At 37.5% G+C, this 22,455-nt stretch overlaps 1 protein-coding gene across 1 annotated transcript; it reads right to left on the bottom strand.

Moving 5' to 3' along the window:
- Positions 1-3,158: 3,158 nt before the first annotated feature.
- On the bottom strand, positions 3,159-22,278 carry dnajc5ab (DnaJ (Hsp40) homolog, subfamily C, member 5ab). The gene is made up of 5 exons (XM_056238219.1): positions 22,112-22,278; positions 7,846-8,006; positions 7,142-7,355; positions 6,438-6,609; positions 3,159-3,684 (listed from the first exon to the last, which is right to left on the bottom strand). Exons 2-5 carry the CDS (start codon positions 7,953-7,955, stop codon positions 3,581-3,583), a joined length of 600 nt encoding a protein of 199 aa, XP_056094194.1. The 5' UTR covers positions 7,956-8,006; positions 22,112-22,278; the 3' UTR covers positions 3,159-3,580.
- Positions 22,279-22,455: the final 177 nt, after the last annotated feature.

Genomic DNA, 22,455 nt, shown 5'->3' with positions numbered 1-22,455 from the left:
TAGAAACATGATCACTAATATAATCTGCCAGTGCCTAAAGCTTCAGACATAAATTAATTACAAAAAACAAACTATGAGATACATCTAGACACCAATGAAATATCCACAATGTGAACCTAAACAAATAAAACATACACATTTGGGGTAAATTACACAAATTTTCTGCACATCCTCTTTCAAGTGCGTAAATGAATGTTTAAAATACACATGCCCAACAGTGACAGCTATACAGCTTAAAGAAATGACAACTGAACACAGTACATAGATGGTGGTACAGTGATTAAACTCAGAGCTTAGTTTTAAACAGCACACACACAAACACACACATATAGTGTCTAAAACAGAAATGAGGTTTTCCTACTTTGAAGTCTGTATACTATGGAAGCTCGTTTCCGCCACTGAATAAAAAAGGTAATTGACACTTTTTATCTCACAAATCGGACTTTTTCACTCACATTTGCGAGATGTCATCTTGTTTTCTTGGCAGAAACAAGCTTTCATAGCATGTTCACTCCTATCAAAATTAAAATGCATGCATTCAGAGAGATTGCAAGTGTCAGGGTTCCCAAAACTTTCAAACAATGATTTTTCCATGACCTTTCCATTCACCCATGATTACTAGATAAGGCTTTGTAAAATTTACAAAGAGTGTAGCTCATGAAGTTTACTTATTTTCTACATTCCAAGTCACAAATTTAAACTTCCCAGGTTTAAACCCAGGTTTTCCAGGAGTGTGGGAACCCTGAATCGTGTATGAATGATATGATCAAAACCAGTGAGCATGAACTATTATACCCTGAAGGATACAGATCACAGAGTTATATTTTTTGGCATAATAACAGTAATAATACTGTTAATGTGTATTACCTAGAGTACAATATTATGTAGACCTGATTACATTAAACCAGGCACTAGGGATCAAGATCAAATTATGGGTACAATTACAGCCAAAACAAAATACAATATGGCCACGTCCATGTCTAGAACTACAGTTGTTCACAAATGTATCTTACTAAAATGTTTCATTAGTAAAACAACTTTGGGTCAGTGTGAAACTAAAGAATCAATTAGTCAGTTAACTTAATGTTTCTAAATTATATGGGAAACATAAGTTAACATGAATTATGCAATGAATGCCTTTACCCACAATCCTCCTGTGCTTGAATTTAATCTAACTGTCTGTCCTCTGAAACCACAAACCTGAGGAATGCAAAACAATAATGCTAGCGCAACCCTTTAACTTAGCAAAGCCTTAAATTGACTGCCATTAATATATATATATTTTTCATACGGAAGTCAATGGGGACCAGAAACTGTTTGGTTACCCATATTCTTTAAAATATCTTATTTTTTGTTCAACAGAAGAAAGAAACTCATACAGGTTTGGAACAACTTGAGCGTGAGTAAATGACAATTTTCATTTCCGGGTGAACTATCCCTTTAAGAATACAGATGGAAATACAAAACACATGTACAATAAATAACCTGGCACAGTCTCAGGCCCTGTCCCAAATGGCACACTCCGGACTTGTGGACTTCCTCAGAGTCCACACTTCGGTGACGTCATGTAGTGCAGACCTATAGGGCCCTTAGCGCGAGTCCGCATTGAGAGGTATTTTTGGGACAGACTCGATCGTCACGCCGGAAACAGGAAGACGGTCTGATTGTTGTTATGGACAGGAGCTACAGGTTCGGGGAAATATGCTGCCTATTGTTGTTGTGTTTACATATGACTCAGTAAAGCCCTGACATTCTGTTCTATTTATTTAATGAATCATAATGCGATCGTCTTATTCAGCTCGCTATTATTAGCCTATGTTTGAGACATCAACCACTGGTCGATGATCATAATGTTTGTATAAACTTGTCATAAAAACCGTAATGATAATTACACTTAAATATTTTCTTCTCAGCCATGTTAACAATTGTCCGTAAGCGAAATCTCCTCCCATCCGTTGTCTGATTGGCCTTTCGCAAGGATTCCTGGGTAGTTAAAGTGCGTGGAGCCTGTATCTATGCGGGCTTCGCGGAAGACCGCTTCAAGGGTACAAAGGGGGCGCTGCTGAGCACACTTCAGAGCGTTAAAATGCTAAATGGGACGGCCTACGGACTCGTAGACTCGGCGAGCACACGCAATTTAAGTGCGCATGAAGTGCGCCATTTGGGACAGGGCCTCAGGATGTATCGGACAATCCCAATCTCCTGTTCCAGTGACCACACACACACACACACATACCACAGTAAGACATGTGGCTGATATTAAGTAATAGCTAAGCACTGCATGATTATATTTGACAGTACATGTCCACCGGATGCCATTAACACATAACCGTCTCACATCAACATTCACAGCATGACACAGCAATGTTTCCTCAATCGTGTCCTCAGTGACTACACTACACAGCTTTCCTGTTTTAAAAAATATAAATGTATGTGTACTACTGAAAACTCTTTCCTGTTGATGTAACAAAACACTTGAAACTTTAATCTGAAGGAATATAACATATATTGTGACTTTTGCTTAAAAATGGCACAGGTCTCTTTGTTACTAGTCCATAACATGAGCAGAACATTTTTGTCAAAGACATAAACACTGTTCAGAATGTGAAAATATATAAACGACCCAGGACAATGTTTATGATGTGATTGTGAGGTCGGTGCTAATCATATGCATGGAAAGGGCAATAACTTTTGAAAAGTTTGGGATCGGTAATATTTTTTAAATGTTCTCACCAAGGCAGCATTTCTTTGATTAAAAACTCAGAAAAAAGTGAATTATTATTACAATGTAAAACAACCGTTTTCTGTTTTAATATATTTAATAATGTTTTTTATTCTAGTGATCATCATTACTCCAGTCTTCAATGTCACATGATCCTTCAGAAAACAGTTGTGCTGCTTAATATTTTAAGGTTTTTTGAGGATTCTTTGATTAATAGAAAGTTCAAAAGACAAGAATTTAAAATAGAATTTATTTGAGATATAGAAATCTTTGTAACATTATAAATGTCACTTTTGATCAATTTAATTCATCATTGCTGAATAAAAGAATTAATTCCTAAAAGTTTTTTTTTACTGAACCCAAGCTTTTGAATGGTAGTGTTTGAATGATTTGACAACTTCAACCGTTATCAAGTTGTTTCTAGTCTGTTGGTGTAACACCAGCTTCATTGGCCATTACCATAGCTGAATACATTAAAACATACAAAAATATGTGTGTATGTCCTGTTGTTACGAATTAATTCTCAAATAGGATTGATAAAAATTATCTTCACTGATCATGTAGACAAATGCAGTGTGAAAGATGAAGCATGGATCAAAGCAGGAAGACTGTATGGACACTGTAAGAAAGTCCTTGTGTGTGTGTGTGTTGAATATAAGTAGGTTTGGGGACTATAGAGGTAAAAGGCAGATACAAATAACAACTCGCTTTTTGCCCTGTACAGTGGAGCATTTCAGGTTTTTCAACAGAAGATCTGGAACTAACTAACCCCCTCATCCTCTTCCTCTGGATCACTCATTCCCCACAGAGACCTCTTCCGGGGATGGTGGTCTCACATGTGAGAGAGCGAGGGAGGATTTAATAGCTGGCGTCTGTCCGGTAGCTGGTGTGGTAAGAGTCTGCAGTCAGCTGAGTGGTCTCTGTGGCAGAGGACGGCTGCATCACGATGGGGCTGCTGCCATCTGTGGAAACAGACACCTACTTTATAATATGAACAGCTAATAGCCCAAACTGAACCCTGTTGATAAGCATTTCAGGCAAGATTTTAAATGCCAGGAAGCCACATCAAATGCTGAACGGACCTTTGAAGGCATTTAACTGCAATTGTAAGTGAAACAGGCAATAATGTTGGGCGGGAATTGATTTTATCCATTAGGATTTGATTGAAACCAATGATACTATTGACCTACCTGCGCGGCCTTGGTTATGCCAGCAGAAAAGAAAAGTTCATTTCAGAAGCAGATAAAATTATCACATCGTGCCGAAAGAGAATGAAACTAAACGTTATTCCTTTACAACAACATGCAATGAATTGTGTACAGTAGTGCCAGGGACATTTATTAAAACCCAATGAAATTGTTTGATAAACGTAGTTTTATTTCCAGATGCATTTCCTTTTGAAACAGGAAGTAGGGGAGGGGGAATATTGAAGGCGTTTAAAAAAACAAAACAAACAAAAAAATGAATAGTATTTAGTTTAAGACCACTAAACTTGAGAAGAACCAATATTAAAATTCTGTCTGATACCAATAAATTGATAAATATTAATGCTATAGCCAGTAACCAATAAATGGCTGATATTAAAATTATTTCCAATTTGGTCAAAAATTAAATAAATAAAAATTAAAACACTAAAAAATTCAAATCAACCAGTTTCAAATGCTATGAATGTAGGTATGACAACATCATAATAATATTATTGATATTTGCTAAAGATTAGATTCAACAGTTAAATTATTAGTGTTGATTAACTGCATTGTTGCTATATGTAATGTTTTAATAATTAACAAGTTAAAAAAATCAAACATTATTTTAAATCATCTTTACTATAATTTTACATATACTGACATTTTAATAAAATAGAATTTATTGAATATCCTGCAGAACTACATTCCTTGTTATTTTTTTATTTGTATGACTAAACATAGAAATAAACAGTAATAAAAAAAAAAAATACATATAAAAAAAAACATTAAGGGCCAGATTAACTAACAGCTTGTGCCAGCGCAAACCCACTTTTGGCGTTAAAAAGCTACTGTCCGGATTTACTAAAGACAGGCAGTGAAAAATTAATGCTGAAAAGGCATGGGCACAGTTATTGCACATGCATTTGTAGGAATTTCACTTACAGACGCAACATTTATGGGAGGAGAGAATTTAAATGAATCGTGCAAGGTCAGTGCTTGAAGTGGGGGGAAAAGGTGCCGGTACTCTCTTGCATTGGCAAATCATGACATTTGAAATTTCTACAGTGAAAAACAAAACTGGAAATATTGCTGGTACAACAACAATTTATTGTTATTTATTAACAACAACATAAATGTAGGCCTATTTAAACAAGTCGTGTGTGTGCGTGCGTGTGTGCACGCATTTATTTACAAAGAAACATTCTCTTTTTAGAAGTTGGTCATTAATAAACTTGATTCTTGAAGTTTGTTAAGATGGGAGGTATACAACAATTACATGTAAATGGTAAACAACAAAAACAACCAAGAAAAGAGCTCTGATATTGTCTTTTCAGTCATATGTTTACAAGACAGCAAACATAAAAAAAAATTAAACTCGGGTTTGATTTGGGCATGTCTGTGTAGGCTATTACATAAACTAAAAGAAAGCCTATATTCTGACTAGTTTGCTCGTTTTATTTATTAATAAAACATAGTTTTACGGTACCCAAACTGAATAATTAAGACAAGTTTAAATGGCTAAATCTTGTATAAATATTTTTGAATCTTCATTTTCTTTTAGCCTACTCCAGTTCTTGTTAAAACACATTAGACATGCAAATTCTGTGCATTTTGGGCACTTTTTGTGTGAAATCGTATTTATTTTCTCCATCAAAAGTGCTTTGCTTTCACTTTAAATGCCGTGAGTAGCGCACAACAATAGACTCGGCGCCGAACCCCCGCTGCGGCTTCACTGCTGCTCACGCGACGCTCCTCCTCGCGGTGTGAATGCACTCATTGATTAACCCAAGCCGAAAAAAATACGCGCTGCTCACGCGTGCGGTGGCCGTGATCAGCTCCGGTAGCCGTTTCGCAGCCGTAACGCGCCACAGATGTGTGCAGTGTAAATAAGGGGTTAAACGGCCGTCACGCTTTTTCTGTCAGTAGAGTACCGGCTACATGCGAGAAGTAGCGGTATGCAAGAAAAAGTGCAGGTACGCTTAAGAGTAAAATGTAGAAGTGCCGGTACTGCGTACCGGTGAGTACCGCCCCACTTCGAGCACTGTGCAAGGTGATTTACTAAGTTCGCGCTAGTCAATTTACTGTTTTTTGAGCCATTATTTACCGGCAAAAATACCTGCCGTACTTGGTACACTGCGTTGGTCATTATGGAAATGATCCAGCTGCGTCTGTGTTCTTTAATTTGTGCATCGTCAGCAGATCACGCGCAGAACTTTCCACTCCCATCACCGCTTTTTTGGAATTGCGCTGTCACGCTAATTTGCCCTGTTTAATGAGTCTGGTCCTAAGTCACCAAACCACAATATGCTACTTGCTATTGGTTGTCAGTGTCAGGTGGTATTGGTGGGAGGAGACAGTCTCATTATAGAGAACTTTTATTAGACTTTTAGAAATACACTAGCCTATGTATGATCTCAAAAATACACACATGGACTAATAGCCACAAAACTTCTATTTTGATTTCATGTTGTCTTGAAACCATGTTAATTTGACTATTGTGAATGAATGAGCGAGTCAGTGTGTCTCACCTCTCTCATCAGACTGCATCTGAGCTTCCAAGTCTTCAGGAGACACATAGAAATCCGGCTCATCTGACTGCGGAGGATGAGGTTTACACTTCCCACAGCAGCAGTTACAACAGCAGCACAGACAGCAGCAGAAGTAGCAGCCCGTGGCCACACCGCAGAATATAAACAATGCCTGTCAAGAGGGGAAAAAAGAATTCAACAGAAATAACAGGATGCACATACATTTAGTATTTACACCATGGTTCAAATGTTTAGGGTCAGAGGTCTCTTGTGCTCACCAAGACTGCATTTATATGCTCAAAAATACAGTCAAACAGTAATATTGTGAAATATTATTACAATTTATATTTTAAAATGCAAGTTAGTAATTTCATCATCATTACTCCAGTCTTCAGTGTCACGTGATCCATCAGAAATCATTCTAATCTGCTGATTTGCTGCTCAAAAAAAATGCTTATTATTATCAATGTTAAAATAATTTTTCAGGATTCTTTGATGACTAAAGTTCAATAGAACAGCATTCAAATAGAAATCTTGTGTAACATCATAAATGTATTTACTGTCACTTTTGATCAATTTAATGCACACTTACTGAATAAAAAAACTAATAAAAAAAAAAAACTTACTGACCCAAACCTTTGAAAGGTAGTGTATGTTACTTACTATATATATATCTTGTATGTGTGCTTGTGTGTATGACTAACCTTGGCCCACCAGCTGGACAATACAAAGTATGTGTTAACATTCTCCTCTCCAAACTGTTCTGCCACGTAAAGGCCCAGAGATCCGTATTTGTCATAGATGTTGCGTTTGGTGGGGTCTGATAAAATGGAATGAGCGTTGTTGATTTCTTTGAATTTCTCAACCGCTTCTGGATTGTCGGGGTTCTTGTCTGGGTGGAATTTCAGAGCTAGTTTCCTGCAAACCAAAAGGGAAGAAATGAGAATGAAACGTTTATTAATGCAACTATGATCTTTCCTGGCATCACTGCCAATCTGCTTTTAGGTGTGTTAATGTGAAACTATGGCTATGCTATACCAGAATGGTATACTATCTGGCAACTATTATTTAAAAATAGTATGTGAAATACTATTAAGCATTATTTGACAACAAATGTTGGTAAATGTAGTCAGTCATCTGGGTATTCATGCACAAAGAAAATGTACATCCTGTGCAGTATGTCGAATGTTATCCTGAACACACAGAGGAAGTGAGGAAAATGTTCTGTCACCCTCTAGTGGATTTAATTGAAAACTCAAATGTGCTTAACACAACGAAATTTGTGTTTACCTACCCAATCCCTCTTGAGTAAAGTAAAATAAAAATAAAATAGATTCAGAGCAATTACTCCACTATTTTTATTGGTAATGTTGTAACAATCTTTTTATGTCCATCCAGAGTGTCTCACCTGTAGGATTTCTTTATGTCTTCTTGTGCGGTGTTCTTATCAACTCCCAGGACCAGGTATAGGGATTCTCCCGACGTGGAGAGTGAACGCTGTCTCTGCTGCTCCGCCATTACTCGCACACACACTCACACACTCTCCCCTCACACAACCACCTCCTCTGTCTGTCTGAAAGAAAAAGAAGAGAGACGTGCGTTTATATCTGCTTCTGTATGTGCCTGTTATTTCCACTGCTTTCTGGTTTCTTCCTTTTTACAAACAGCAGCATAACATGTACATACACAAAATGCAAGCTTGTACATGCTGCCATCCAGGGAATGTAGCAATGCAACTTTTCAGGTTTCAAATTAATTTATCATATACACTATTTTTTCACCCTATTTCCCTTTAGCTCAGCAAAATACTGAGAACCACCATTATTATGTCAGTCAGAGTCATAGGTTCATCATTGTCCCTAATGTCTCAGTTCTATGAGGACTAAGTCACTGCATTAATATTGTGTACACTCACTGCACTACAAAAAGTCATGTGACTGCAGCACACAGGGAGGAGTTTGAGAGGAAGGGAGAGATGCTGGTTCCCTTTATGTGCAGCTTTCTTTGCCATGGCTAACCCTTGTATTCGCATACAAGCTAATAATATTTAAAATAGTATGCCAAAGGTGCCGGTTGCTCTTCCAGTGCACAAATAGCAGAGTATATTTCAGCATAGTAATCAAGAAAAAAAAAAAAAAAACGGTAAGGCAGGACTTGATTCAATGCATCTGTTGTTTATTGGGTGTTGCACTCAAAAGTGGAGGCAGATAAACGTCAGGTTGCAGGGTCGAGTTTTAGTGAGTCGTGACTAAATTATTGGAGAAGTCCTGTGTACGACACCAGAGAAGTCTGACTTTTTCACCCGAGGGTCCAGGTATGACATTGATTAAACATTACAAGGTCAAAAAAAGAAAACATATTCATGGATGAATTGTACACAATAAGATCTATAATATGCATTTATAAAAGTGATAGGGTGAATCATAATTTCATGCTGACATTATTGTATAAACCTGAATGTATAATAAAGAGGAAGATGCTAACATATCAAACAAGCTATCAAATTTATAAACAGAGTTGCATGTCCTATTACTGACATGTTTTACTCAAAAGTATAAACTTTCATTAGATATGACTATAGAATAATTATTATGATTTTTATTGTCATTATTATTAAATAAAAATAATAAATATTTTTAAAGCACTACTGTACTGTAAGATAAAAAAAAAAGTAATTTAGTAATGGAAAAAACAAAAAGTAATTTTATAGTATACTATTACTAATACTATTTACAATTTAAATGATTCTAATTTGCCGTCAAATAAATGTATGCGCTGCAGGTTTCCGAGTGAAGCATGGCACTATGTTAATTTACACACTTGTAATTCATTATCTTTGGTTTCAGAGTCTCAGAGTGGCAGTACTGTAAACGAACAGAGCAGCTAAAAAAAAAAAAAAAAAACACGGAAACACAATATCATTAAAAAGGCAAGTTTGTAAATAAAAAGTGCCATGCTTCAGTTGTTGGAAACCCACAGTGTATATTTATTTAAATCGCAGCCTTTGAGTATTGATCCTCACACTAAGCCATAACACAATAGTGATTTTATTTTGATATATCTATATAAATAAATAAATTAAAAATTAAAAAAAATGCCAAGAGCTTTTTAAAATTGCAAGCTTCAATCTGATTTGTCGACTGTTTTTTCTGGATAAAGAAAATATATGAGAATTAGCAAAAAGTTTTTTTTTTTTTTTGGCAGTGTGCCATTATTATCAGGACAATCAAGCATATTTTACCTCTCATTAACAGTTCATTAAGCTCACTTTATGCAGACTGGCTCAGCCAGAGAATTTGTTATATGATGTCGGGTAGGTGTACATGAACACATGGCAGGAGATAGGGAGGCAATGTCTTCCACACAGGGAGAATCATAAGTTACGTCCTCCTGTATGCAAGAAAGTCAATTAACCCATTAACCCAGAGTAATTCAGGTTAAGACACTTCCACACAAAATGGCTGCAAGGAGAAGAGACATGTCACTGTCACAAGAGGTCAATAAATGAATCAATTGTTAGCAAAAAAAAAGACTTATAATGACTCTTATAATGACTCTGAACGAGTACAAATTTCTCTTTTTCATCCGAGGAGCTTTCTTAGCGAGACAGTTTCGCCTCCAATTCCAGGTTAATCGTGCAGCTTGTCAGAGAGTATTAGCAGATTAGTATTAGCGGAGCGTCTGAATAAGTGAAGGGTTATTTCTGTCCCTTCTCAAACCCTGTGTGCTTCTTCCCATAATTCCTCTAGGTGTGATACTCTAAGGGAGTGTGTTTGGGTGAGATTTTGTTGGGCTTCACAGCTAGCCTGCTAGACGTTATCTCAGAGTAGCCTTTGACCATTTCATTTGTGTCAAAACAAATACAGCATCTGTTCAGATGTTAGTGGTGCTTATTTACTATTGCTCATGCTTAGGATTTTCAAAATTCTTATTAAAGGGGTGGTTGATTATGATTTCACTTTTCTAACTTTAGTTAGTGTGTAATGTTGCCGTTTGAGCATAAACAACATCTGCAAAGTTACAACGCTCAAAGTTCAAAGCAAAGGGAGATATTTTGTTTTACAGAAATCGCTTTTTAAGGACTACAACAAACGACTAATACTTACACGAGCTTCCTCCCGGGTTAGTGACATCACTAACCCTAAAATTTACATAAACCCCGCCCCGGGAACATGCAACAAAGGGGGTGAGGCTATGATGAGAAGAGGAAGAGTTGTTGTAGTCGAGTCTGCTCAAGCTGTCGCATCCGTGTTTTCACATTTATTGCAATACAATACGTAACACAAATGCAATAGCATGCCACTATGTAGGCATGTTACATCAGTTCCTACACAAGCGATTTATAGATTATCATGACAGAATATGCTAATCAAGGACTTGAAAAAAGTTAACTCCTCATCAGCAACAAATTCATCAACTAACCATTCAGAAACGTCCTGTTGCCTTCTACATGTTGTCACTTCTTCTCGAGTCTCTCCATCATTGTCCGACTCCGGTTTGAACATAAAAGGCAGAACAGTTTCTGACATTTTAGTGCGTGTCTGCGTGTAATCGGCGCTGCTAAGGACACGAGCTGTTGTAGCCCCGGCCTCTGTGCCGGGAGCAGCAGCTCATTTGCATTTAAAGGGACACACAAAACAATGCGTTTTTGCTGTGCTCACCCTCAAAAAGGGACAAATTTAACATGCTATAAAAAATGATCTGTGAGGTATTTTGAGCTAAACATTCACATACACACTCACAAATCTTGTAAAAAAAAGGGGCATTATACCACCCCCTTAAAATTAAACTTCAGCGCATAACTTGTCTTTATACACGATTCTTACCTCAAACCCTTGCAATTACAAATTACGAATTTTGCTTGGCATTAGATTTGCCTAGACAATAAAACTCGCAAAAAAAACAAAAACAAAATAACTAAAACAAATATACAAAGACGCCCTGAAAGAGGAACCAGTCATATCCAAGGAGGACCACGATATTCATAAGTTATTCAAACTTGTGTGCTGTGAGAGTATGTAAAGCATTTAATGAACTTATCAACTGTTCTGTATATAAGTATGCATGTATACCATTAAAAGTTTGGGGTCATTTTTAATGCTATTGAAAGAAGTCTTCAGAAACGTTGCATATATTTTATCAAAAACACAGTAAAAACTGTAATATTGTGAAATATTACAAATTTAATAAAAAGCTGTTTTTTGTAATTCAATATATATTTATTCCTGCGATGTGAAAGCTGAATTTTCAGCATTATTACTCCAAGTCTTCTTCAGTGTCACATGATCCTTCAGAAATCATCCTAATATTCTGGTTTGCTGCTCAAGAAACATGTCTAATTATTATAAATGTTGAAAACAGCTGTACTGCTTCATATTTTTGTGATACTTTTTTCAGAATTCCTCAATGAAAAGACAGTTCAAAAGGACAGCATTTATTTAAAATAGACATGTTTTGTAACATTATATATGTATACCGTAACCTTTGATCAATTTAATTCATCCTTGCTGAATTATAGTTCTTTAAAAAAAATAATCTTACTGATCCCAGTTTTGAAGGATAGTGTTTGTAGAATGAATGCAATCCTAGTAACATCTATTCTGCATACTTTATGCATGTTTGGACTTTAGAAGCCTCTTTTAACTTCCACCAATAAGCAGTGACATCTCTCAACCCCCCAGCACACTGTAGCAACCATAACGCAGTGTGCTAAAAACAAGCATTAGCAAGCACAGATCAACCTCCCACAACACCGGCTTAGCACCATTCACCACCAACATTTGCTGAGAAAATGTTTTACAAAAAATTACACATGCACAATTTGTATCTAATATTGTGTCAGTAATAAGCAAGTGTGTGTGGGCTGCTAGCAGATAGACTTCCTGCTTCAGCGGCTCATTAAATGTAATTACTAATAGGGTTTTCATCAGGAGCAGGGCTCTGCAATGCAGCCTCACCAAAACACTACATCCATCTCTCTTCCTCTCTCACACACTCCCTTCCCCCTCCGTGTCTCTGCACCACCATATGGTCCAGCTAAATCTTTAGTGGCCATCTCAGCCTTTGGACTAGTACTAGACGCGGCTGCCAAAATCTCTTCTCCACAGCTTAATGAATATCACCATGTCTCTCCCATAAATGTTGTCCATCAATTCTCTGTCTGGTCCCTCTGTTTGTGTTCTAACATCCCTCCCACGCCACTCTATGTGCATCTGAGCAGGTGAAGAGATGCAGCTTGTATTATGTGTGCTGGTTTTAAAAGGTCTGTTTGTAGAGGGATGGAAGAGCAGGACATGTTTGATGAGAGTCTGTACATAATGAACAAATACACAGAGGCTGTGACTCACACACTCACTCTCTCTTTCACACACACACACACACACACACACACACACACACACACACACACACACACACACACACACACACACACACACACACACACACACACACACACACACACACACACACACACACACACACACACACACACACACACACACACACACACACACACACACACACACACACACACACACACACACACACACACACACACACAGGAACTAAGACCAGGGTTATTCTCATTAACTAAAACCACAAAAAACATTTTCATTAATTGAAAGAAAATGAACATTAATTCAAATAAAACAAAATATAAAAAACAATTTAAGGTATTTGCCAAGGCAACATCTCATTTTTATTTAGTTTAAGCTGAAGCACTAAAACTTAAACTTGATTTAAAAAACAACTAGACATTAAAAAAGTACAATCAACTTGGATGTTTAAGTCATTTCAACTTAAATTACATTACTGACTTAAAAAACGAGTTGAATCTTGCTTAACTTATAAAAAAGTAGAAAATTGTGATGAGTTAAAGCAATGTAAAAACATATGTTGTCATAACTTATTGATAATATAATTTTTTACAGTGTTGAACAAAATTGCTTAAGTGTAAACTAAAATTAATCTAAAAGTTAAAACAGAAAATATACAAACAAAATCTAATTAAAAATATTTATAAAAACTAGTAGTACATCAATGATAACACTGCCTAAAACAGTATTGATTATTGTTAGGCATAATTAATAAACGGATCTGAAGCATTTATCAATACAACATAAGGAGCAAACAGGTGGTGTTCAAAGGTTGGGTGGATTTTATGAGGACGGGGCACAAAAGCTCTCAGAGAAGAAGACCAGACACCAAACAGATGAAGAGTGGATGAACAAACAGCTGAGAGCACTACAGAAGCAAGGTTTTTATGAAAAGTCACGGGGTCTCGTGTCGATGATGGAAACTGCCTTACCATTTTTCTAATATAGATATGAAGAAATCAAGAGTCACAACTTCTTACAAGAAAACTATGATTACTCTCATGGAAATTAATATTCCATTATAGCCCAGGATCACACAAGTCTATTGATGTAAACACACCAATTAGCGTTCATAATTTCAGCCACTTTACGTCATACAACTCGTGTCATTGTTATCTTTTGTCATTGTTCTGCATCCATAATGCCAGTCTACTTTACTACATCCAAATACACGAGGACTATAAAATACAGTTAAACTATTTGTTCCTTCATTAAATCACTTATGTAGCCAATTACTGCAAAATGAGAAAAAATATATATCTACAAATGAGGTACTAAAACAACTCACAACATCCTACTGACTGGAAAACTATCAGTTGCACTACCTATAATGTCAGTGAAAGGAAACTTTGTCACATGATGTGATTTTAGTATCAGAGCCTGGGAAGACAGAGAGAGGTATGCTGGGTAACATCAGCCGTAAGTTCTTGTAGACACATCACTAACCCTGAGCAATGTCTGCAGTCGCCACAGAAACAATGGTGCGGTTGTTAAGATCTGCAGACTAATTCTGTTATTAATGGTTGCCAGTCAAGTTACTTTAGTTCTTACAAAAATCTACAGCATCACATTTACTCACAATTACTTTGGTGTCTGACTTGGGACTCTTATTATTGATATGTGGTTCCTGTTCTCATGGTTCCTGCGTTTAATTTCCTATGTTTGCCTTGTTTCTTTACTCTGCCTTCACGTGCACGTTCAAAAAACGCATTATTTTTCAAATATTTACATTATTACAGCACCTCTCTCCCCAGTCTGGCTAGAACACGCCGTCTAGGTCCTGTTTCGATGAAGCCCCTCCTTCCGAAATACGTGCTGTGATTGGTTAGCTGGCCCAGTGTGTCGTGATTGACACCGCGTAGTGCGTGTTCGGGAAATGCCCCGTCCCTCCAACTGTGAGCTCTTAATGTTGGGGTTAAAATGTTCAGGAATAGTGTTAAAAATAAATGAACAACTCTTAAGTTTGTCTGCCTTAAGAAAGGCCAAATAAAGGGGTTTTGGAAATGCTAAAGTTGAAAAAGCATAATAGGACCCCTTCAAAGTAGTGTATATCATTTACATATATGGATAATCATTTGAAGTGTACTGTACGTTTTATATACGCAGCAAAAATAGCCTATGTTTGAGAGAAATTTCAGAATTGTCAGCAAGATGACCATCTAGAAAGCGCAGTGAATGTTTATTTGGTGGTCAACGAATGGGACACTAAATTATATTTATCATTCCCTTCATTGACCACCATATAAACAGGCAGTCAGAGAATCTGCTTGCCAAACAATACAGGATTTTAAGAGTCATTTTGTTAATGAAGCCGACTGGCGCTCTGCATGTGTGCAACCCGCAAGGACAAATTATAGAAAGATATGTTTTCTTGACATTATTTTTCGCTGTCTTTTTATATGTCATCATCACATTAAAGTAACAACAGGTAACTTTTCAACCTTCATAATATATTTCCAAGTCTCTTGTGATGGTACATCGACTTACAATAGGTTGAATGACACGTCTGCCATAGCCTGACGGGGTCTGTAGCGTTTTTAATCGTACTTTTAAACTTCGGGTTTCGGGTAGTAACCGGCGAACAAAGAGAACTACAAAATTCGACTGCTTTACGGCATATACATCACTTCCACCACCACCCCCACTTCCTTAAAATCGGACTTGCGAGCCAAATGTTAAGTCATGGCCGAAGCAGCACAGAAAAACAAGAAAGCAAAGGTTTTATCGGAGCAAAGCAAAAAGAGAAAAAGAGAAAGTGATCGCGTTAAAGGCAGAACGAGGATCAACATTGCAGAGCTGCCAACTCTCACGCATTGGCCGTGAGACACCCGCATTTGATTGGTTTCACACGCTCACACGTACGCCACACCCCCGGTTTCTCACGCTAAATTGTCAACCCAGTCGGTCAAATCCCTGAAAGATGAGTTTATCTATAGATCTACCTGTTGAGCCACTCGTGATCGACAAGTTATACCGCAAATTAGTTCAAATCTCCCGGAATCTAGAGCGAGCGCGCACGCGAGACAGAGACTGTGCTCCAACGCGTGCGGACGGCAGAGAGAGAAAGCGAGCGAGAGACCTTGCGTGTGCAGGGAGCATCGAACCCTCCATCGAAAAAAGAATGCCTCTCTCTAACTCGCTAGAGTAGTAGCGAATTATCAATCTGGTAGCTAGTAAACGATATTCTAGTTTTTGATGGTTAGCTATCGCTAGTATTCTCGTTCTGATTTGAACTTTGCAATCGATGAAATGCAAATAGCAAATGTTTGACCTAAAAAGTGTAGTCTACTCAACATGTACAAAGAAAGGAGGAAGATTATTAATAAAATCATATTTTAGGATACCTAACATGTCTGTGATATTTGTTTATTTGTCTTGCCTCAAGCTATAATGCAAATCGATTTGTAAAATTTGCAGATTCATTTATGGTAGCTTGATATTATAATATTGACGATATATGGTTATTATCAACCACTCAAACATTGCATTGAAGTATCATATAGATCCAGTAAAACGGTAACCAATAGACTAGGCTACTATAATGACGCTGGCTTGTAAACGTGAGCATCGCGATCATTTGTCGTTAGAAAAAAAATAAAACCCATGAAATTATATTCATATGACATGCTGAAATATATGCCACTGTACCTGGGATGAAGACATTTCACACGCGACGCAAGCAGAACACCTGCATGTGACCTCCTCCTACAGTGTTCAGGGCTATCCTGGTTGTCAACAATTGCACGTGCATGTAGGATGACAGAGTTTACGACAGTAGTAGAGGACAATACTGTTTCCCAACTGTAGGGGGAGCCCGAGAGCAAAAAACGACCTGTTGTTACTTTAAAGCGTTGCAGCTGAAAAGTGGCGTACACAGGAAACATTGCTTACATTTTTATTTTATACTGGGATAATTCTGGGGTGGCAAAGCTTTTTCTTTGGGTGGCAGTTGGGTGCCACCCCGGTAGATCCGGCCCTGTATTCCTGCCACGAACTTCACATACTTCAGAAAACAGAATTTAGTTGATCCACATAAGCGCTCATTGTCACGGTTGTAAACACAACGGCTTTCTTCTACGATGAGTGGGTTTGGCATCATGGCGGCTTTGTTTCCAGGTGCACCATTAAAGAACGCAACACACACATCTCCCAGAAATCCTGTAGAATTCAACCAATCAGATGACGACTCCGAAACAACCGAAATGTTTCCCATTTTCTGTGCCATATGCGTTCAGCCAACGGTCCGTGGGGGTCACGTCTGAGACTGACATCAGAGAACCACAAATAAAACGAATGTGTTGTTAAATTATTAAAAATTATTAATATTTTAAGACAAATGAGTTTGACTTCGACAGACAAACATTTTTTGGGAATCCCTGTTTTAAGTGAAGCTGATCGAGAAAGTTCCCTCCTGATTGCTTATGGTGACCTAAATTAAATATGTGTGCCATGTGAGGTGTGAATTTTCAGGTCAGGAAGGAACACACATATGCATACACACACATAAGACAAGGGATGATGATGAGCATCTGTCAGCCAGCTCTTGCTCATATCTCAGTCTCATTTCGTAGCATTCTCATTTTCTTTCAACATTTCTCTCTTTCCCTCAATTCTATGTTTGTAATAGGGTGTTTATTTTAATAATGTGAACTACACCTTTAACAAATGAAAGAAATTTGTGAAAGAAATTTGTAAAGGAAAAAGGAACATTTTATTTTCCAGGTGAACAAGCATCCTTATGAATCCTAATGAACTCTCATCAGAGTTTTAATCTCACTGTGATCATAATCATCATCTGTAAGACTGTAATATCACTCCAGTGTAATCTTTATCAAAACTGAATCATTTTAGAGTGAGAAGCATTATTCAATGCACATTTAAATCAAGTGAGACACATCTGAAACTGTTGTGTGTGTGTGTCTTATTATACCAACGATTGTCAGGTAAAAAAACAACCCATTTGCCAGGATTAAAACAATCTCTCTTGACCATACAGAAAGCATTATTTCTTAATATTTCCTAGCCAACAGATTGTTACATTTATTTGTGAACTTTACAATAATTTAAAGAGCAGTTATATCAATGTTTAGGTATTATTCCAGTGTGATAACTTGATTATCAGATTGAGAAAGAGGGTCTAATAAACTAGCCTCATTCTGGCAAACACACATGACGATCAGTGCGCTGTGTGTTATAGTGAGACACTGCACTGCCCCATATATAAGGCTGAGAGGGAAATTGTATGAGCATGTGTGGTTGTTTCCCCATCAAAGATCTCCTCAATCAGGGGAACCCAAAGAGAGGCATATCTCTTAAAAAAAGTAAAAAGGCCGCAAAGAGTCTCATATCTAAAAACATTGTTTCCATTAATATTTAACTACCACCCATCTCATAACAAGATGTCTTGTGAGAAGTATGGTTTTCATCAATCGTTAACTTTTGATTCTTGCTTTCAGTTTCAGGTTCTGTTGCAGATCAAATATGAGCGGTCCAAACAGTCACACAAAATGCCTTGACTAAAATTCTGAACCATCATGAATGTAAGGAGGGTAACAGCAAAATACAGATGTTCTCCATGTGATTATGGATCAGCTGGTGTCATTCCATGTCAAATCAACCAAACTTCCCCAACTCAAATTTTTTTTTGTTCATATATTTTCTGAAGAAAGACAAACATAAATAGTGAAGAAAGCCAAAATATTAAATGCCATGAGTCATGAGTGACTCATGAATGGATATTTATTGAGTTATCCTCTATTTTGTAGGGGGGTCAAAATGACAATTTTCACCTGAGATTTGGAGCCAACAGGGAAGTAAAAATGACTTTAGAAAGATGGCAGCATCACTATTTTATTTTTACACAAATGTTGATACGTTTATAGTTGGATTTGGTGACTTTCGCAATCTTTATTTTTTTCTCCAGTTACATATCCATAACTCAAGAAGTATTAAAGATATCTTAATATCTTTTAAGATTCTGGTTCTTAAATTTTTCTTTTGGTATCTTCTTCATTCATGAAGACACTAGCCTATATGGTTTAATTCCAATTTACACCAGAGATATTGGGATCTCAATATGACTCCAAGAATACATTGTTAAATTGTACACATTTTCATTGTCAAAAACCAAATGTGGATCACTTTTCATACAGCTGATACTTTTTTCTTTTAAAGAGTAATGTTTTGACAAAAAATAATGTTACAATTATTTTTTGTTTCCCTCTGAAAACAACTACATAGAACATGTCTGAGTGCCATACATACTCTTTTTCCCCAAGTTTGCATGGCAGTAACTAAAGAAGTATTAAAGATATCTCCATATATGACATTACATTCTAGTACTTTTTTTATGGTATGTTAATTTTTAAGGCTCTATATGGTTCAATCCCATAGATATTGGGATCCCAATGCGGCTCCATGTCCAAATTGTTGAATACCCATTTTCAATAGTCTAAAACCAAATGTGGGTCAATTTGCAGAGCTGATACTTAATGTATTTAAAGGGGAATATCTGAAGAATAAATGATGCTGAAGAAATAGCTTGTTACCCTCTATTAAAACAATTGCAAAAAACATACCCATCTGAGTGCCAAAAATATACACTGACAAGATCAAGTTGTGGCACATTAACTGGCTCTCAGTAGTCTGTTCATAAGATTCTATGAACAGTTTCAGAGATATCTGGAAGAAGGAATTTTGTTCATTTTAACAGCTTGACAGCTTCTGAAGCTAGAGTTCAAATTTGCAGTATTGCAACATATTTGAAACAAGTTTCATGCCTCCTAGGAAAGTGTGTTTGCTCTCCCAAAACATTATTCACACAAACAAGATTTGCTTCACCTGGATTGTATTACAATTTTTAATTGTTATAACACGTGAAGCATAGTCAAAGATCGAGTAATATCCACAGTATATTTGGTGGAGTCACTGATGATACCTCAAACTTTGAAACATTTAAGGGCTCTGGCTGGGTAAATAGGACCCTGGGTTATCTTATTTATAGTTTCACAATGAAATGAAAAGAAATAATCAAAATCAAAAAATTCTAGCCGGGGACCTCTGAGTTGACACGGAAAGACCAAACTACAGTTCAAGAGTTCAGGGTGAGAATATTCACACATTAAATTGATCAAAAGAGACAGTAAAGACGTTTATAATGATACCAAATATTTTCCATTTCAAATAAATGCTGCACTTTTGAACTTTCAAAGAATCTTGAAAAAATATAATAGGTTTAAAAATAAAAAATAATAATTCATCACATTTATATAGCGCTTTTCTGGACACTCAAAGCGCTTCACATAGAAGGGGGAATCCCCTCAACCACCACCAATGTGCAGCATCCACTTGGATGATGCGACGGCAGCCATATTGCGCCAGAACGCTCACCACACACTGGTGGAGAGGAGACAGAGTGATGAAGCCAATTGGTATATATATACATGGGGATGATTAGGAGGCCATGATGGACAGAAGCCACTGGGCAAATTTGGCCAGGATGCCGGGGTTACACCCCTACTCTTTCGAAAGACATCCTGGGATTTTTGGTGACCACAGAGAGTCAGGACCTCGGTTTAACGTCTCATCCGAAGGACGGTGCTCTTTGACAGTATAGTGTCCCCGTCACTATACTGGGGCGTTAGGACCCACAAAGACCACAGGGTGAGCGCCCCCTGCTGGCCTCACTAACACCTCTTCCAGCAGCAACCTGGTTTTCTCAGAAGGTCTCCCATCCAGATACTAACCAGGCTCAGCCCTGCTTAGCTTTAGTGGGCAACCAGTCTTGGGCTACAGGGTGATATGGCATGCTGGGAAACCATCATATTAGAATGATTTCAGAAGGATCAAGTGACACTGAAGACAGGATTTTAAAATATATTAAAATAGAAAACAGCTATAGGCCTAGTACTGTTTCTACTGCATTTTTTATCAAATAAATGCAGCTTTGGTGAACATAAGACACTTCTTTTAAAATGAAAAAATCATCTGACCTCAAACTTTTGAAAGTTATTATACCTGATTTTTTTTTTTAACTATACTGTTGTGGTTATTTTTGAAGTAATGTTAAAAAAGCATATCCTGATGAGACCACTGAACATGAGTTCACACTGGCTGGATTAAAAAACAAACAAGTCCATCTCACACCACAGTTCAATAACTGTAAGAGGAGGACCTCCTAACACCCCCGTCATAGTATTGTGGTTAAAGCAGGCTAACTAACTCTTCATGTAGTCTGACTAAGCAAAAACCTTCAAGAATCCAGGCACAGCGATGGCGAGAAAACAACTTCTAAAACCACCCAGTCAATTAGCTAATGAAGCACAAAGGTGCTTTCAGCAGGTCCTCACAATGAGATGGACCACTCAGAGTTATGCAGTATTTTAGAGCAAAATAGATGGACAACCCAAATTCAAACCTGAGATTTGATTAATTAAATACATGCAACAAAAGAAGGTTTAGTTTCTATATCATAAACTTGGTTTATAACAACAAGAACAAGCTGTTTCATCAATAAACATGATGAGGACCCACTGACAGAAACCTATGTGTAGATAAATGATAATTAGCCTACAACTAAGAGATCTGATAGCAAAAAAGAGCAAAGGACGTTATCACTTCTCTTTCTGTCAAGATACAGGGAAGCCAGTAACAACTGGCAGTGTCTTACCCAATGAGCTTTAGCAAGACCATAGTTTGAGATTCAGCAGCAGCACAAATCTAACAAATAACCTAAAATACGTTGACAGCGTGATGGGAAGAGTTTCAATACTGATGGAGGCCAAACGCGTGTTGACTGACCGGTTGGAGATTTAGAGCCTTTAATCTCCCTGTACTGCGCTCAGCATCCATATTGGTTTGCTTGTTAAAGAGATAGTTCACCCACATTTAACATAGGCTAATATCAAGTAATGTACTTTGTATAAACCCGTAAGACGTCCGAAACAAAAGAAGATGCAGAATGACAGCCGCAGTCACCATTCACTTTAATTGTATGGAAAATAAAATGCAATTAAAGTGAACGGTGATTGAAGATGTCAGTCCTTCCATCTCATTTGGTCTTCCAGGAAGAAAGAAAGTCATGCGACATGAGGGTGACAAAATGATGACACAGTTTTCACTAAGGGTGAACTATCCCTTTAATGCTGGTTCACCGGGCTGCATTAATCTTTCTCGCTCAAAAACCTACTACAGCAGACAGCAGTAGCCTACTAATCCACGAGCAAGTATGTGTAACGTTAGCAGCAGGATTGAGACGCACAGATAGGATTCTCCTCTGGCTGCGTTCACATTTCTTACCGTCTAGCAGAGAAACGTAGGCAGGAGTGCAGATCGTCAGTTCTTCGTATAGTATATCCTATATCTATAAACGGCCTTCAAATAGGAGTGAATCAACCTGCGGTGCTCAGATACGGCGTCCTGGTCTTATGATCGTGTGAAGCGTCTCCGCTCAATGGGAGTCGTGCCTGACGTCACGATCGATCTAGAAAGGAAATGGGCGGAAACGAGAGACGGACAAAATGACCAGAGCAAACGAATGCTTTCTGAACGTGAAGGGCTGCTGCGTTTTCATTGTCAAAATTATTTAGGGCAGTGGTGTATTGTAAGAAAACGCCAAGGTAAGTGCGGCTAAGTGCTGGCTG

Source organism: Rhinichthys klamathensis, unplaced genomic scaffold (assembly GCF_029890125.1).
Source record: "Rhinichthys klamathensis goyatoka isolate OS25496 unplaced genomic scaffold, OSU_Roscu_1.1 h1tg000510l_1, whole genome shotgun sequence".
NCBI lineage: Eukaryota > Metazoa > Chordata > Actinopteri > Cypriniformes > Leuciscidae > Rhinichthys > Rhinichthys klamathensis.
Note: the sequence above shows the minus strand (reverse complement) of the source record. Positions and strands in the feature narration are given on the sequence as shown.

Bases quoted from the DNA above. Each gene is read 5' to 3' on its own strand.
- dnajc5ab (XM_056238219.1), bottom strand. From the start codon at position 7,955: ATGGCGGAGCAGCAGAGACAGCGTTCACTCTCCACGTCGGGAGAATCC. The intron at 6,610-7,141 runs GTTAGTCATACA...CCCTCTTGACAG, and splicing joins TGTCCAGCTGGTGGGCCAAG to GCATTGTTTATATTCTGCGG. The intron at 3,685-6,437 runs GTGAGACACACT...CTGTTTCCACAG, and splicing joins GATGCAGTCTGATGAGAGAG to ATGGCAGCAGCCCCATCGTG.